We start from the raw sequence: 18145 nt of genomic DNA on the forward strand, positions 1-18145 counted from the left end.
TCGGGAGGTGCAACCCTCAAAAGTTTGGGGACTACTGCATTACACTAACCAAGCTACTTCCTATGCATCTTGTTGTGAGAGGTAGACAGAAGGTTTATGACCAAGACAATGACAGCTGATCTTGTGAATAAAGTGTCATACATGTTTTTTGAATGGGCATACATTAGGGATCACTAGTAATAAATAATGTTTCACCATGTGAAAACGTCATTCATGCAGACATATGCCTAAGAGCTGTAGAACCTGATCAAAGCAGGGATATAGATCAGTTCACTTCTGAGACACCTGAGCATGTGTGTGTAAATGCAGCCCAAAAGTACTCGTGAGCCCTGTGTACAAAGCATTACAAATTAAACCCACATCTAGCCTTATTTCTGGTTGTCACCAAAGCATGATTCTGTGCAAAAAGTTTCAGCTGAACTGACTGTACCATGGCATTGTAAATACTGGCCCTCTTGGGCAAATGCCCTCACCAGAGCCTTTCTTGGTGTTTTAAATTGGCACATGGTATTACATTCTGACATGGTCACAAAGCTTTGCATGAGGACTTACTCCATAATCAACTATTTCCCCATGTACTTTGTTTAGAGAGGGGCCAAACCCAGAATCGCATCTCTGATCTGAACCCCTTTACATGCCAGGGTGGAGAGATGGGAAGGACACTTGTGATCTGAAGCAAAGTAGTCTAGTGAATAGGGCCATGTTCTAGGATTCAGGACACCTGGGTTATATTCCCAGATCTCCCACTACCTGCTGTGTCACCCAGGGCAAATCTCTTCACCTCTCTGTCGTCCCCCCCCATTCAGAGTATAAGTGAATTGGGGAAGGGACTGGTTCTCACTAGCTGTTTGTACAGCACCAAGCACAATGGGCACCTAATCTCACTTAGGGCCTCTAGGTGTACTATAAAACAAAGAGTTAACCATAACAACAAATCTGGGCTGCACCACCACCAGAAGGGTTTCTGATTCTGGCTAGGACACAGCCAACCTTGTAAGATATTCATCCCCGAATACTGAAAATCTCCAAAGCGTATTATTTTGAGGCCAAAATCTTGCAAGGACAGCTTGTGCTATTTCTGTACCACGGAATCTGATCCCAAACACAAGGACTGACACTGATTCAGCCTCAGACCCAGACCATGAACCCCACCTCAGCTAATCCAGATCCACTCCACCTTGCACTCTTGGCCTCGTCCAGTTTGGTGTACTTCTATCAACAGTAATTTCACATGCATAAAGCTCAGACCCTTCATAACCCTGAGGCTACTCTTCCTGATCAAGTACCTTCCATCTTCTCATATGCGAGAGGGACTTTCATGGTGGTTAAAGCTAACTGAAATATCAGTGCAGACTTTAAGTAGAACATAAAATACATTTCTGTCTTACATATTCAGTTACAGCCATGTCTTGTTTCACTTGTTTCCAGGCACTTCTATAGCCACATTACTAGCTATCAAGGATGTTTGACTGTTTACCCAAGGGCGTTCTCCTCCACTTGCTGCTGCTGTGGATTCATACATCTGACATTGATGACATCACAGTTATATCATAAACACAGAGCTATGCTTTCATGACAGGATCAGGCAGATGGTGAAGGCAAGTGGGGAGGGAGAAGGCTGGAATTTAAACTTATAGCTAACATAAAGGAAAAAGAAGTATAGAAAATTACTGACAAAGCTGACTGCTACTGGTTTAAGGGTCTCTTGCTGCCAAACACCTTTTTTTGAAAGTCCCTGGGAAGCCCATAACCTAGTGTTTGTTCCTAGGACTCCTAAAATAAACATTAGGGACACAAACAACATTTCGGTGCCCTAGATCTAGAGTGCAATCTGCTGCACTGTGCACTTGACCCTGCATTCCTTGCACCTCCACGCACTTCTATGGGAAGATTTCAGTGCCTAAGAGGAAGCAGCAGCTCTCCATAGGCACCGACTCTGTGCTCAACTACTCTTAGACCACAATAAAGAATACAGGCTTCCTTTCTTATTTCATAGCTTCTCTTCATAGGAACTATTTTAGAACTTCTAGGTGACCAGTAATGTTTTGTGATACAGAACAATCTCATTGTTAGGTGGCTAGGGTTAGAACTCACCTGAAAATGGCTTTATAAATACACCTAAGCGGCCTCAGATTACCAATGGGAAAATGAAAACTGAGCATTTAAACTGTTTGGCTAAGGCCACAGGAGCAGTCGGTGTCAGTCCTGGGAACTTCCAGCCCTACACTCAAACCCACAGGCCATCCCACCGTAGGCTGCCCCATCCATTCTACTCATATTGCTTTCCTCTGCCCAAGAGGATGGAGTGGAGCATCTGGCCTACATGCAGGTTGAGAGCTCTTTGGTGCAGGGACCAGCTTTTTGTGGTGTTGGTACAGCGCCTGGCACAACAGGGTGGCAGTCTAGGACTAGAGCTCCCAGGTGCTACTGTGACACAAATAATACATAATGGTGATCATAAACAAGCTGTGGCTCGCTATGGACTTGCATTTAGCAGAAGTCTAGTAAAATAGAAAAGCAGGAAAGGACAGCTGTGTGATTCTGCCTCCAGCTGCCTGGGGTTTGGAAATCAAATGTCTTGCTCATGCCAAGGCTCCTCTGGAGAATGCCCAAGCGCGTACAGGGAAGAATCAAAAAGGCACACAGACAAAGTAAACCTGACACTGAGCAGCTGTGAAAGTTCAAGAGTCCCCGTTTCTCTCTCTCTGCACAATGAAGCTCTGGATTAAGGTTACATTATTCCACACTGCATTGTGTCACACGGGCTATTTTGGTCAGGAAGTAGCTGCGCCCATATTTGGGAAAGTCTCTCACATTGAAGGGTAGGCTGAAGGGCAGGCTGAAGGGCAGCGATGAGAAATGGCTCCTCAGAAAGGCAGTTTTACTGTGGGGGAGAAAGGCTCAGAAACTCTCCCCTTAGGCCCTTCTCCCCATTAGCACCAGAAGCCCCTGCTCTAACCCTGACCAAGTGCCTCTCCTGTGGCCACTAAGTATTGTGGCTTGTGAGCAAGGTACTCAAGGTGCTGGCACTTCTGGGAGAAAATGCTGAGGGGACAAGGAAAAGTGGAACTTGCCATCCAGGAGTAATCGCCTCAGAGATTTAAGGCAAAGTTACAGTTGAGATTTTACATACACCAAAATGTACAGCAAAAAATGTACATGCCTCCCCGCAGCCACTATAACTCTGCTCCTGGCAATCTGTTCTTCCCATCAATTGCATAAAGCATTGTAACTGCAATGCCTTACTAGACAGAATGACAGATACATGGATGGATCCGCAGCTTTGTCACCTTTGACCAGGGCCAGCTCTAGGTTTTTTGCCACCCCAAGCCAAAAAATCCCCCCCCCTTTTTTTTTGGCTTTTACACGTTTGCACTTTGCAATGTTTTTGTTTTGTTTTCACTGTTTAAAATAAAAAAAAATGAAAACAGAATTTGTAGTTAGTGAAATAAAACAGTTTCCTATGAGTGTACTCATTTAATTTTAACAAAATCACAATTACAAACAATTTGGGTTCAACTATACCCTGTAATGAAAAACGTTAGTGTCTTCTGGGCGCCCAGTTTCTCATAAATTAAAAGAATTTATATTAACTGAATTTTTCTGGTTTTTATACTTGCTATACTTATAGTCTTTTAATCATTCAGTGAAATCTAAATTTTTTGCAATGGTACTTTCAATTGAAATTAATGCAAGTCCTGACAAATGATTTTGAGACATGGTGGACCTCAAATAATTTTTTAGGAATTTCAGTTTCGAGAAACTGCGCTCACCAGAAGCCACTGATACTAGTAACGTTAAAAGAATGCGTAATGCTATCCCAGTGTTTGGAGTGAGGTGCTCGGGGCTGTCCATCCTGCCCGTGGGCCCCCAGCCTGATCTCAGACCCAGCCCCAGCCGCGCAGAGGGGACAATAACCGACAGAATGGCTGGGGGGCGGGTCAGCCACTGGGAGGGGGGCGGACCAGGGCGCCCGCTCAGCGCCGAGCCGCCCGGGGCAGTGGGTCCCTTACTGGCCATGGATCCTGCCCCGATCCCAGGCTCCTCTCTGCTCCAGCTCCTCCAACGTGCGGCAGGGGTGGGCGGGGGGGAGGAGCCACATCGCCCCTGTCCCCTGGTGGCGGGGGGCCAAGGCAGGGACTACCTCCGGGCTGGGACCCCCACGCTGAGGTCGCCGCCCCGCCCCACGCAGGGGCTCATTGGTTGACTGAGTGGGGCTGGGGCGGGGGGGGGAAGGATGGCCGGAACGCCGCCCCTGGAAACGTGCCGCCCCAAGCATGTGCTTGATTTGCTGGTGCCTAGAGCCGGTCCTGCCTTTGACCCCCTACAGAGACCGAGAAGTTGTTCATGAAGGGACCAGCCCTGTTCTTAAAAGTCATCAAGGCCTCGAGCCTCAAAGGTATTTAGATACCTATCTCCCACTGAAATCAATGGGAGCGAGGCACCTAAATACGACTGAAGGTCTGGGCCCAGGGGACTAGATTGTCTCCAGGGGATTTCTCTAAAAATAGACTCTGCAGGAAGGGTTAAAACTAACAGGGCTCTCTCCCGCCAGCTGAGCCCATGCAGGAACCTTGCTACCTGTAGAGTAGGGACTGGCGTCCCTTGCTTCAGAATGTATTTAACACAGGCCATCTCCAGCTCCTGAACAAGCTGTAGCAACTCTGAAACAGGGCTCAGTCTGGCCTCTGGGCTCAGAAGCTCCTCTCACTCAGACACCCTCTGGCAGGGGAACTTAATGTTCAAAGTGGGAAAAGCAGGGTGCCTGCTGGGGGGGTTGGGGGCAGGCAGAGACAAGCACTTGGCAAGATTATGGCAGCCAAGGGAAGGGGGATAGGGAGGGACAGCTACTAACTCTTCATTCCCCCCCTTCTTTCAAAATAAAAACTGGGTCATGTTACATCCCCCCCCCCTCACTGTGTATCACTGGCCATTTTCTACCTTGTATCTGCACCTCCAGCTCCCTTTCTCCTAAGTCTCCCCTGTTCTGACTCTTATGTTATTTCTTGCTCTTCTCACCTCTGGTACGTACTGTGCTTTCCCCTTTTCTCACCCGCCTTCCTTCTCTCTATGCCCTGCCCCCTCTCTCTCCCCTGCCTCCATTCATTCATCTCTCCCTGACACCAAGGCTGCAGGGGCTGATTTAGAGGAGATGTTCAAAGAGCTAACTATGCTGAGCTTGTCAACTGATGGGGGAGGGAGGGAGATAATAAAGCTTATAAATAACTGATGGGTCTAGAGCCTGAGAGGAACAGTCTGTGCAGCACAGAGAGCTGGGACTCGGACTAGGATTAAGGGGGCAGAAATAAAAGAAGGAAAATTGAGGCTAAACAGGAGAAAAATCTTCCCCACAGGGGATGTGTTAAACCAGGGATCAGCAATCTTTGGCACGCGGCCCATCAAGGACATCCACTGACAGGCCAGGCGGTTTGTTTACCTGCAGTGTCCGCAGGTTCAGCCGATCGCAGCTCCCACTGACCGCTGGTCACCGCTCCAGGCCAATGGGGGCTGCAGGAAGGGCAGCCAGCACATCCCTCAGCCCACGCCGCTAGTGGCCCACCAGTGGCTTTCCCTGATGGGCCGCATGCCAAAAGTTGCCGATCCCTGTGTTAGACTGTGGAATAGTTTCCCCAGGGAAGGCCGTCACCAGCAATATTAGAAACTAGGCCAGAAAACACAAACACACTTTCACTGGCAGGGGGGTGGTCTGAAAGGAAGCCCTCACCATCTCTGACCTCTGTGACTTACGCTCCCTCCTGGCTCCCAAAGCAACAATCCAGCCCAGCTCTCTGTTGCAGAGGAGGAAAAAACAAACACCCACAGCTTCTCTCTTCCTTTCACTCAAGCCTGCTTCCTAACCAGCCACAGCTGGCACTGACTGACAGCCCAGGCAGCTTCTTCCTATAGCAGCTTTTAACCCGTTTGTTGCATGACTGGGTGTGGGGTACATGCCCCTCATTACAGAGCACCCTTCCTTGGGTCCAAGGGAGACGACACTCATCCTCTAGGTATCTAGAAGTTTTTACAGGCAGATCTCCTGGGGACTCTCCAGTTACAAGGGAGAAGCAGAAGGAAAAAAGGGAGCAGGTGTATGCCTTGAATAAACATCAGACCATTTTTCACCTGACAAGCATCGCTTTTGCACCATCTGGTGGTGAAGTGTCACTACAGCAACCCCACCACCAAATAATTGCTCCATGGTCATATTCAAAGACAAAAACAATACGTGATCTAAAGAGCTGACACAGGGTTGGCGTCAGCCCTCACGCTGTCACAACTTGTTCTTCCAGGTTGCACACTGGCAGGAGACAGCATGAAGGGGCACTGTGCTGCACCCTGCTCTGAGGAGCAGTAGAGACTCTCAATCTCCAGGACTGTCAAGTCACCACCAAGTTCATTAAAGAGACAGTAACAATTAATTTTAATACAAGAAGTCTGTAAAGCCATCAGGAATTGCTTAAAGTCTGGCAATTTTACATGACCCTACAAACATGGATCACATGTTTTCAGCAAGGGAGCCATTGATAACATCCATAATTACAGGGGTGACAGTTGCCACACCTGAACTCCCAACAGTTATCCATTATTTTTCAAGTACCTTATTGAATCCTATTATAAATGACAATACACACAATTTCTTCCCAGTGTAATAAAATAGTCAGCTGGATCTATAGCATAGTTCTGCCTCTATTTTTATTACTCAATCTCCTTCCCAGCAAGGAAATGGAAATGCAACTGGCTTTGTGTCCCCTTTCTAGGCAATACAGAAGCTTTCTTCTGACTAGCAACACCAAGAGTGCTTAGAACAGGTCTGAGATAGTTGATGAAAACCAGAGGCAAACCATTTCCAAATGGGCAGCTGGAGATCAGAGACACTCTTCTTCACTTAAGCCATCTTTACACTTTTCTAGTAGCGTAAAGGCACCATGAAATGAGGTAACTGATGTAGTAGGAAGAGAGCCTGAAATATAAGCCCTTGTATCAGAGGCCTGGTATGAGGGACTTGCTCACAAAATCTGGCAAGAACAGGGCTGACAATGCAGAAATACACATTCCTAAGAAATGCTAAGCACAGATTACTCACACAAACACATCCCGATATCAAGTGGTACCAGAACATCCCGAAATCAAGGATGGTACAAAAAACATTCCCCAAGGATAACAGGAACACACCGAGCCCTCCCAAAAGATAAGGTCAGGATGACTTTACGTAATAGAGATGTTTTGATTCAACCAACATATACAAGGTGATGGGTGATAACTAGCCATATCAGGGGGAAGTAACTATGTCAGAGGCAGTACTAATTTGTTTCAGGGTATAAAGATGTATCTCAGAGGGAGTCTCTTTGTCCAGCTGAGGGGGGTGTGGGGGGAATGGAAGGTCCTGCCATTCACTGAGTTGCATCTATTGTCACAGGCATACATGCCATGGTATCCTTGTAGAATCTGCCAGGTGCTATTACCGTGCTTTGTCGACAATAAATCTGGCCTGGTGCCTTCGTACCTTAATGGATCTTGTGGTCATTGGGCAGTTTGCTTGACGTCTGCTGGGCCTGCTCTCTGCGCAGAGCTGGGGCAGCACACAGAGAGAACACACGCACACATACAGCCAAACAGCTAACACCTACTTTATGGCTTCAAACACTACCAGAGTGCTGTGAAGAGGTCTTAGGACTTGCCTACACACAAAAGCTGCCCTGTTTTAATTACACCGGTATAGTGACACCCCCTTAGTGCGGATACAGTCATCCAAGGCCTGGTCTGCACTACAGCTTACGTTGACCTGTCCTGTGTATCTACACTAAAATGTAACTCCCACTGATGTAACCTGCCCACTATGCTGACTTAACCTCTGCAAGAGGAGTAGCACATAGGTTGATGCAGTGACAGTGTAGACCCTGCCTTGCGTACATCAACTATTGCTGCCTTTCAGAAACCATCCCACAATGCCCCCCACTGACCGTGAAATCTGTGCATTCTGGTGAGGATGCACACTGCCGACACAAGGAGTGTAGTGTAGACATGCAAAAGTGATTTAATTACTGTGGTGGCTGTACTTAGGTTGACTTAGTTTTGTAATGTAGACTTGACACAAGTATAGGCCTTTCCCATACACTATAACTGTTTCAGTAAAATAAATCACACGCCTGACAGATGCAAAAACCTTGTGTTGACCAGGCCAAATGAGAATCAGGCCAACAGCATACTTTGAAGTGAATTGTTTAAAATGTTTGTGTTAGGCTGGCTTTACCAGCATCATAACTCTACAGCCAAGATACACCTCGTGCCAGTGATGTGTAAAAAGGGGCCATTTTAATGACAGATGATATGTAAAGGTAGCCCAGAGTCATATAAGGCAGTGACTCATTGTTAATGTGGGGATGCACACCCCTCATAGGTGATGCTTTATCTTTAAGGCATTAGACAGAAAACTACAGCTACTGTGGCCCTCCCCCGTGTATTTAAAACTGTCAGCTATCCCATTTTATATATAATCCCTTGGCTTTAGATAAATTGTCATTGACCTCAGTGATGGGTGCAGCAGAAATACCTAAATAGAATTTGGTTATGCAAAGTTAGGATGTCCCCGGATAACTACACTACCTTGTCGGTAGTAGAACCTACCACCGCTAGAGCAAGAATTTTGGTGCATCAAAACTATTTTTTAAATTGCAATTTCTGGAAAAGGAAGCTAGTCCTTTAGAGCATGTATTTTGGTTCATACACAGAAAAGACATTTTACTGTAATTTGTCAAAGTAATTTGACAGTAAATTTTACCTCTTAGGCAATGACAGATTCCTCAGGTTTATTTCTATATAAATGTAGAGTTTAGTGGATATCTTTTGGTACCAAGAAATACTGTTTGAACAGGACTACTCCTTCGGAAGGTATTCAACACAAACACTTTACATTTGAAGAAACTTACACAAGGTGCTCCATTGCCAGCTTTACTTTTAGAGTTCAACAAACACACACATTTTGTAACTTGGAAAAATAGGCTAGTGTGAAACATGTATGTAAAATCCAAAACCAGAGTCACACCAATAATGTGTTAGACTAAAAAAGCACTATGGGGGAACAGTCATTTCAGTTTCCTTTGAGGACAACAGACATCAGCTGGCAACTGTGAAAACTCCAATTAATCTGAACAAAGATACACACACAGGTGACTATAAATAGCCTCTAAGACACCTCAAATGATATTTAATATGGAATTTAAACAATTTGAATATTTAATATTGAATTTTTGAGAACTCAACATTTCGAAGGCTCGCCTTCAAACTCAAAAGGCCAGGATGTTTGCTCTTGAATTTTGTTACTTCTCATTTTATTTGTATAAAAATGCTTTTTGTGAAAAAAATGCCAATAGAAAAAACTGCTTTTCAGGTTCAAAACAAGCCAGTCCTTTCATTGCAGAGAGGCACGCTGGTTACTTGGCATTGTTGGCCCGCATTTTTTTCAGTCCCTTCTTGTTGTGCTTCTTCGCAAATCGCATGTTCCTCAGAAACTTGGGATCAACCTATAAAACAAAGTAAAAATAAACCAAATTGGGGGAGGGAATCGTAGGTCATTTGAAATGTATATTCAAGCGAGGAAGCGCGTCAGTGTTTCCCCACTTGGGACAGATACATTACACATTAAAAAAAAAAAAAGTCCCCAAATATTGGTGGCATTTAAATCTGAAACTACTTCAGAAATAAGAGTTCTACACAACAGGTGTAGTTCTTAGAACTAAGCTAGTGTTTCCCCTCAGTTTTAGAAACAGTAACAAAGAGCACTTTGGAGCAGAAATTAGATAACGCTAATATGGCAAATTTAATTTCCATGCAATGAGATCAAAATTTCATGTAATGATTTATTCTGGATCCAATATCACCGCCAACAAATCCTGTTGATTTTTTTGGGGGTAGTTCTTAGTATTTCCAGGTCAATACCAACAGTGCCTTGTCTTCACTAGGTTAAATGGTCTGTTCTTACCATGTGTTAGCTAACATGGGGTAAGAAGATATCTTTTCCCCCATTCACTCATAAAGCATAAGGGTGAAATAATTATGTGCTTCTTGGAGCAATCTATGCCACAGTACCACTGCAGTAGCATGTGTGGACACACACCAATGTGAACACAAGCTAACACAGTCAAACACTATAAAATGGCCCTAATTGTGGCATAACCAAAAAACATTATGGAAGCTTTGAAGAATGACTGCATATACCAAGGTTTCAAGGGAATACAGATAAACCCCTAAACAAAGGGACTGTCTTATTCACTTTTGAGTGCAAGTAAACTTTATTTTCCAAAAAAGGGAGGCGCTGTTATAGCAGCTGTCTCATTTCACAGTTAAGAGGAATTTAAAGCCACTTCTGTCCTATAGAGAGGGGAGTTTCTCAACACCAGTAAGGACAGAGAAATAATACAAAGGGAACCAGTGAAGTTAGAAACTTAGGCAGAAAACAAATGGATTCAAAATGGAAAATAATTACCCAACCCACGTATATTCACTGAGGAAGAGAAACAGGGGAAATAATAAAGATAACCCTTGCCCAGACTAGGATTTGAAAGGTGTCAGCTAATGTATGTTAGCAGCCTAGTTAGAGGTAAGGTACCATGCTTTTAACAAAATGGTTCTCAAACTTTTGTACTGGTGACCCCTTTCACACAGCAAGCCTCTGAATGTGACCCCGCCTTATAAATAAAAAACAAAAACATTTTTTTATATTTAAACACTATTATAAATACTGGAGGTAAAGCAGGGTTTGAGGGTGGAGGCTGACAGCTCACGATCACCTGAGGGGTCATAACCCCCCAGCTTTAACAGGTGTTAAGCCAGTAGAGTTAAAGTGGAGTCTAGACAAGGCCTGTGAGACTAAACACAGTTTGTGGATAGCTAGTTACACAAATCTGCAACACAGTATATGACTGCAGGAAAGGCAAGTGCAAAACAGGGAAAAGAGAAAAATAACGTTTACTGTAGTAAAGTTTAAACCCACGCATATCAGGAAATGAGACAACCATTTTCAACCAGAGGACTGGAAAGTAAGTGTGCAAGTACTGATGCTGGATGTCTACAGCTCATGTGTAAGACTGCAGAACCTGACAGCAAAATTATAAAAAGAGAAATAGTCACCCCCTTCAGAGATTCATATCTCTGGGACCTGGGTTTCTTGATACCATTTCTGTGCCATTTGCGAGCTGTTGACAGATAGAAACATTGACAGATTAAAAACAGAACTGCAGATATTATCTAATATTCCGGCTAGTATGCTATTTTTGCCCACCATTTATCAGATAAAAACCCCCCACTCAATACAGAATTCAGTACAACACATCTAAACTTTTTAAATACAATCAGTAATTTAAAACAAACAAAAAAGTTCCTGCTTTCTGTAATTCCTTCCCTTTGCATCACATGAAGTTTAATAGTTGCTGGAACAGTTATGTTATTATTGTAGCTAAGTTTTGATGAGAAAAACGGTATAGAAAATATTTTATTCAACTGTACAACTGATTTTCAAGAATCCATAGAAACCAGTTTTCCTTGCTTTTTGAGGTGAGCACAAATCCTTTCTGTGCTGCTATATACCAACTTGACCATTTACATTTTATTTTTGCTTGTTTACAGTCACTTCCTTCAACTTGAGGCACCTTAGGCCACAAAAAGAGCAGGAATGCTTTCTTGTTGAGTGACATAAAAGTGTAAAATAACTCACCAGACTGGTTGGTTTTCTTCTGAAGGAAAAATAAAATGAAGACCCTAACCCAATCTTTCTCCAAACTAGCAGTCTAGCAGAACACACCTGGAATTATTCTGACAACCAGAGGATGGCAAAATATTTACCTATCCCAAGCCCATGCTAAGTATTAGTGTTATTGGCAGATGTGTCACCCCCCACCGGCAATCTCCACCATCTCTCTTCCACAAGCACTAAAGAGGCAGTGTTGAAAATATACCTTAAACTGTACCTGACCGTACTAAACCAAGCAACGTTTTTAAACTCTCAATACTTTTGGGTCAGAACCAGACCTAAACTTACATTGGTTGTGAGTCGTGTGATTCTTGGACTTGGCCATGATTAAACCTGTGAGGGGGAAAGAAACGTTCAGCTCAGAACAGGCAGGAACAGACACCAGACTCCTCTGCACCCACATGCTCTCTGATGCTTCCAAGAGGGGACTGCAGAAAAAGCAACCCCAGCCTATATAACCCAGCCCAAGAGATTATCCCTAACCGTCCCCCTGCAGCCACACGCCCAACCCACCCAATGGAAAATATCCTGTTCCAATTCCTCCTGCCTCTGGTTCCACAAATCTCACATGTGCGCCCCAAGCCCAGTGGGAGCCAGACTCGACCTAAGCGTCATCCTAACATTCCCCATCTCAGCAGCCCCAGCCCCGCTCCCAGGGGTTCCCCAGCAGCCCCAGCCCCCAGGGGTTCCCCAGCAGCCCCAGCGGCTCCCCCCTACAACGAGCTCCTACCCTCGGATCCGACTAGCCCTCAAAGCCCGATCCCAGAGATCCCCCCCCCGTTCCCAGCCAAGGGTCGCCCCGCACAGGAGCGTCCGCCGCGCCTCAGGCGGAGAGCGGGGGCCACCCCCATCACAGCCCGCCCTGCACAGGCCCCACCACCGCCTCCTGCGGGCACGATGGGGCCGGATTGCGGAGCGACACTCACCTGCGCTCCACCACCGCGCCGGCCGAGCCGGAAGAGAAGGGGCAGCTGCAAAGCCTTCTGGGAAAGCAGCCGAGGGAAGCGGAAAGCGGGGACCGGAAACCTCGGTCCCCTGAGTCCATCTGGAAACAGGGCCCGCGACCATGGAGGTTCCGGGGCGGGGAGGTGTAGGCAGGGGAGGCGGGACGAGGTGTTGGGGGCGAGGCTGGGGTCGCGTGGCCGGGATACCCCGCGGCGCCCTCGCTGGGGTCTCCGGGCGCTTCACCGCTTGCAGCCGCCCAGCGCTCCGTGGGCAGGGCAGGGCTCGGCTCCAGGACCGGGAGAGCCGGGCTGAGGTGGCCGTGGGGGCCTAGTAGTCCTGGGCAAACCTGGCCAGGGAACGGCAGCCCTGGCTTAGCCCCAGTGTGACGGCCGGGGGCCTGAGACACGGCGAGCCACGAGGTTTCCAAGAGGGAGCCCCCCCCCCCGTCTTTCCCTGGGGGAGGGGGTGTGAGATTTGTCTCCTGCAGGACCTGCTCTCAGGCTGAAGGCTCCCCTGGGTGCTGTGTGAAGCCCTAAGGCCCGGTGGTGCACAGACCTTGCATTCTTTGCAGCTCTTCTCCTGGCGCTATAGCAGCCATGCTGTCTGGGAAGCCCTAGCCCTCTGGCCATTCCACAGAGGAAGTTCCCCAGGGAAGGTAGGAAGGTACTGCCTTCCACCAGGACCCCCAGACTGTTACCTTTTCTGGGCAGGCTCCATGGGGCAATAAGAGGGACAGTGCGTGTCCACCCCAGCTTCAGCCCATCGGGGACTGCCCACCTGTGTGTCTCACTCACACTCCCTCTCCCCCCCACCCCCTTGAAATGGGGATGAATCCACAAAGCAACACTCACACACCCTCCTTCCTAAAGAGAGGATGAGATCTGGCCCTAATCATTATTATTATTATGCACAGACAGTCATGTCCTTTAGGCACATTATAAAGGATTGGTTTCGCCTCTGTTTTACACTAGTGTATTTTAAGAGTAAATCTATTGAAATCACTGGTATAAATGAGAAGAGAACTCATAGAATGTCAACCAGTGCTGCTTACAGTAATAGCCAGTCCCTCATCCACCACCCCTTCATGTTAACCGTGAGAAAACCTCCATAACCTCATCCCAACGAGAAATAAATACTTGGTCTCCGCACCATGAAGAATAGCAAACTTGCCTTGACAGCTGGTCTGTGGAGCAAAGTACCTAGCCAGGATGATGTTCACAGAGAAAACTCTGTTTCTGATTTTTAGGGATTCAAATCTAGGGCTATGGAATTCTGCTGCTAGGATGAGATTAGGTTGCCGAGCCAATTGAGAACGCAACAGTTCTAGACTCTGCCTTCAGTTCTGCTTCCCCAGAAAAGCTTCAAGTAAGAAAACACTCACCTGCTTCAACAGTGCCAAAGAGCTCCTTCCCTTAAAAAAATGCAACTACTACTTATTGCTTTATGAAAAAGAGGACTTGTAGCACCTTAGAGACTAACCAGTTTATTTGAGCATAAGCTTTCGTGAGCTACAGCTCACTTCATCGGATGCATAAAAGTGGAAAATGCAATGAGGATATTTTTATAAACACAGATCATGAAAAAATGGGTGTTTATCACTTCAAAAGGTTTTCTCGTCCCCTGCCCCACTCTCCTGCTGGTAATAGCTTATCTAAAGTGATCACTCTCCTTACAATAAGAAAAGGAGTACTTGTGGCACTTTAGAGACTAACCAATTTATTAGAGCATAAGCTTTCGTGAGCTACAGCTCACTTCATCAGATGCATTGGTTCATATTCTCTCTGTATATATAAAGTCTGCTGCAGTTTCCACGATATGCATCTGATGAAGTGAGCTGTAGCTCACGAAAGCTTATGCTCTAATAAACTGGTTAGTCTCTAAGGTGCCACAAGTACTCCTTTTCTTTTTGCGAATACAGACTAACACGGCTGTTACTCTGAAACCTCTCCTTACAATGTGTATGATAATCAAGGTGGGCCATTTCCAGCTCAAATCCAGGGTTTAACAAGAAAGTCTGAGGAAAGGGGTGGGGGGAAGAAACAACAAGGGGAAATAGGTTACCTTGCATAATGACTTAGCAACTCCCAGTCTCTATTCAAGCCTAAGTTAATTGTATCCAATTTGCAAATGAATTCCAATTCAGCAGTCTCTCACTGGAGTCTGGTATATCTGTGTGTGTTTCTCTCACTTGATGGCACTGTTTGACCACAGAATCAGAAACAGAACATCTAAAATAAAATGTTGGTAAATTTTGGACTGAAATACTTATCTGCGGTTGTACGTTACATAATTTTATTAGCAATTTTGTTCTCAATTTGTTAATTAAAATGTTACCCATTTAGCAACTCTTTGTTAAGAGTGGCTTTATTTTCATAAAATATAGGCCTTTTTCAAATGAGAGTCAAATGCTGTTTTGATTCTTGGAGACACTGCTCATAACTCCCTTTGGAATATCACATCAGTGTGCAGCTAAAATGATAATTAAAGGCCTCAATCCTGCAAGCACTTATGCACATGCTTATCTTTAAGAACGAGTAGTCCCATTAAGCCCAGCAAGCTACACAGAGGAAACAATGAATGTGACTATCCACCTAGTGCTGTCAAATGTACCAAATAAAGACACGGAGAAATGGAGAAGTTTCCCCCCCTTTTCATCTCTTTCTGGTTGTACAGGATAGAAAATCAGGTCAAGTTCCCAGAGTAAAGCTGTATAATAAACACACGTGCTTAGGACTACTCAGACAAATAGCTTCACATTTCACTCAGGCTCAGATCCTGAACTAGTGTAAATTAGCATAATTCTGTTGAAGTCCATTGAGCTATGCTAGCTTACAGCAGTTGAGGATTAGGGCCCAAGTTTTTATCCTGAGCCTTAATGAGCCAGGTGATGTCTTCAGTTATTGTATTATCATGAATAGCTGGCCATCTTGAGTATAATAACAGTTTTAATGATTACAGACTTCATTACTTAGTGTTATTCTCAGTGTCATCTGTTAAAGAGTGGTGTTTGTAACTGGGATTTTAAAAATGCATTTGTTAAAATGAAAATCTCAAAATGCCTTTGAAATGACAGGAACAGACAGTGTTGTATCAGCCAATGGAAGACAATCTCTATATGCCACTCATAGCCTTATTATTTCATTTTACTTTGTTGTTCCCACATCTCAGAAGCAGTTTCTAATTCCATTGCTGAAACCACCCCCTTTATCTTATCTTTATACTTGGAGCAATGAATTAACACAAGTAGTCCCTCATTCGTTTATTTCACCGATTGTCAAGGAAGTATAGTCGCTGGACCAATTCTCAGCTGTTGTAAATCACTGACTTAGTGGAGCTACACTGATTCACGCAACTGATGATCTAGTCCTTATGTATTTAGGATGCATTTAACAGTCATTGGAACTTTTCAGAGGCATTCAGGTATGAAGGAACCCTTTGCATGCGATAGAAAAATCTAGGACTCTGTGGACATCGGTCAATCATTAGCTATTGTAGCTAGCAGACTGAGTTGTACATTGTCAGTAGATTCATGCCTCAGGTGCCACTGCCAATCTGTATGCTGGAACATGCTGGACAGCAGAGATTGTCAGTAAGCCTTGTTAAATGAGCCACTACTCTGCAAGCTGGTAGATACCTTTGTGCTTATAACAACCTGTTTACATGCAAATATGCCAATTCCCATGCTGATGCTTAGTTTCAGATCTGCGATGCTGATTCTGAAAGCCCTTGGCCTACTTCTGAGTGGTCTCCAACATTGCATAGGGAGCAGGCACAGTTTGAAGGGAGTGCTATGGGTTTAAAATCCAAATGACACCCTATTTCCTTAGTTGTCCACTTTCAGCGGGAACCTCCCACCCAGTATGTTCCTGTCTACATGTGCATTTTAGCTAACTAGAGCCAGCTCACAATGGGTGGGATGGGCCAGGGAGCCAGGGGAGATGAGAGGAAGCTAGTTGGGGATCAAAAACAAGATATTATATAAGGCACACACACACACACGATACCACCTCCTACTGGCATGAGACGTGACAGGTCTGAGTGGCAACACTTCCTGTTGGCTGTGCACGTTTAACAACACTACATCCCTCTTATCATTTGAATTACGGTAGCACACAGGGCCTCTGGTCAAGATCAGGGCCCCCGTTGTCTAAGCCACTGCATAGACATGTAGTGACAGACAGTCCCTGCCCTAAGGAGCTGAAATAGCCATGACGGACAAGAGGTGGGAGGGGAAACGGAAGCCCAGAGAGGTGGATTGATTTGCACAAGCTCGCACAGCAGAGCTAAGGTGAGAATGCAGGTTTCCTGAACCCCGGTCCCAGTGTCCTCTCCACTCACTCCACCCTCCTGCTGTGCCAAGGCTACCTTTCAAATGGAGACCCAGGGCCTGTCCTTGTGCAGCCATTCATCCCTGTGCAAAGTGCATGTAAAATGCTGCCACCTCCAAATGGGAGTATTTTATCCCCATGTTGCACAGGGCTAAATGACAACCCAAAGGTCAGGAAAGGGGAAATCTAGGCCCTCAGATTGTTAAAGCCCAGCCAAAAAGAAAGCAAAGAGTTAAAGTAGACACTCAGTTGCATAACTGCATTCTGCTGCAGCTGAAATCTTCCCACAAAAGAGGCCTTTCATTTCTAAATAAATGGAATTGATAAGCACAAAATATTACAGTAATGGAGAAGCTTTATGGTACATAAGTGGCGTAGGAGGACTAACGCATAAGAAATGGGTGGCTTTTTGTTGCAGGTCCAAGAAATCATTTAAAAAGAAGCCTGACCAATGTTTTGCTGTGCAAACTTTCACCCTTTTGTTCTAGGCTCATCCCTTTGACCCTGCGAGTATGTCTTTCTACAAGACTTCAAATAGAAGTGGTGGAAGCATCAGTCTTTGTAAGATTCCTTGTGGTGTTGCTCAGTGAGAGGAAGGCTGGCCTGGGAATCAGGAGATTGGGGTTCAGTTCCCAGGTTTGCCACTGACTTCCTGTGTGACTTAAACTGGGATTTCAAAAAGGTGGGTAAGGGAATAAGGTGCCACTGAATTTCCATGAGAAAATTCAGCTGCACTCTCTGTGCCTCACTTCCCCATCTGTCTGTCTTGTCTAGATACAGTGTAAGGTTTTCAGAATAGGGACTCTTACTATGTGTATGTACAGTGCCTAGCACCATGGGTATATAGGCACTACCATAACATAAATAATAAAACAAGGCAGCTGGAGATTAAACTGGCAGATTTTCCTGTCCGTATGCAGAGAACTACATTGCCTACAGGTTGTGCTATGATTGGATTAATTGAATTCTTCCTTTTTAATATATCTGTTTATATGATGATATGCCAGACTTTCATTAAGCATTTCCTTAACACTTTATAATGTACGACATGTTATACTTTAATTATGGGAGTTTACAGCATTCATGATTATGGCAAAATGTATCCCATCATGAAAAGAGAAAACAA

The 18145-nt window shown here is 45.2% G+C and overlaps 1 protein-coding gene across 1 annotated transcript; it reads right to left on the reverse strand.

The window, feature by feature from the left end:
* Nucleotides 1-8935: 8935 nt before the first annotated feature.
* On the reverse strand, nt 8936-12829 carry RPL29 (ribosomal protein L29). Its single transcript, XM_073352458.2, has 4 exons — nt 12673-12829; nt 12035-12079; nt 11128-11192; nt 8936-9521 (listed from the first exon to the last, which is right to left on the reverse strand). The coding sequence occupies exons 1-4, from the start codon at nt 12812-12814 to the stop codon at nt 9432-9434; spliced, it is 342 nt and encodes a 113-aa protein (XP_073208559.1). The 5' UTR covers nt 12815-12829; the 3' UTR covers nt 8936-9431.
* Nucleotides 12830-18145: the final 5316 nt, after the last annotated feature.

The sequence above is a fragment of the Lepidochelys kempii genome, chromosome 7, assembly GCF_965140285.1.
Source record: "Lepidochelys kempii isolate rLepKem1 chromosome 7, rLepKem1.hap1, whole genome shotgun sequence".
NCBI lineage: Eukaryota > Metazoa > Chordata > Testudines > Cheloniidae > Lepidochelys > Lepidochelys kempii.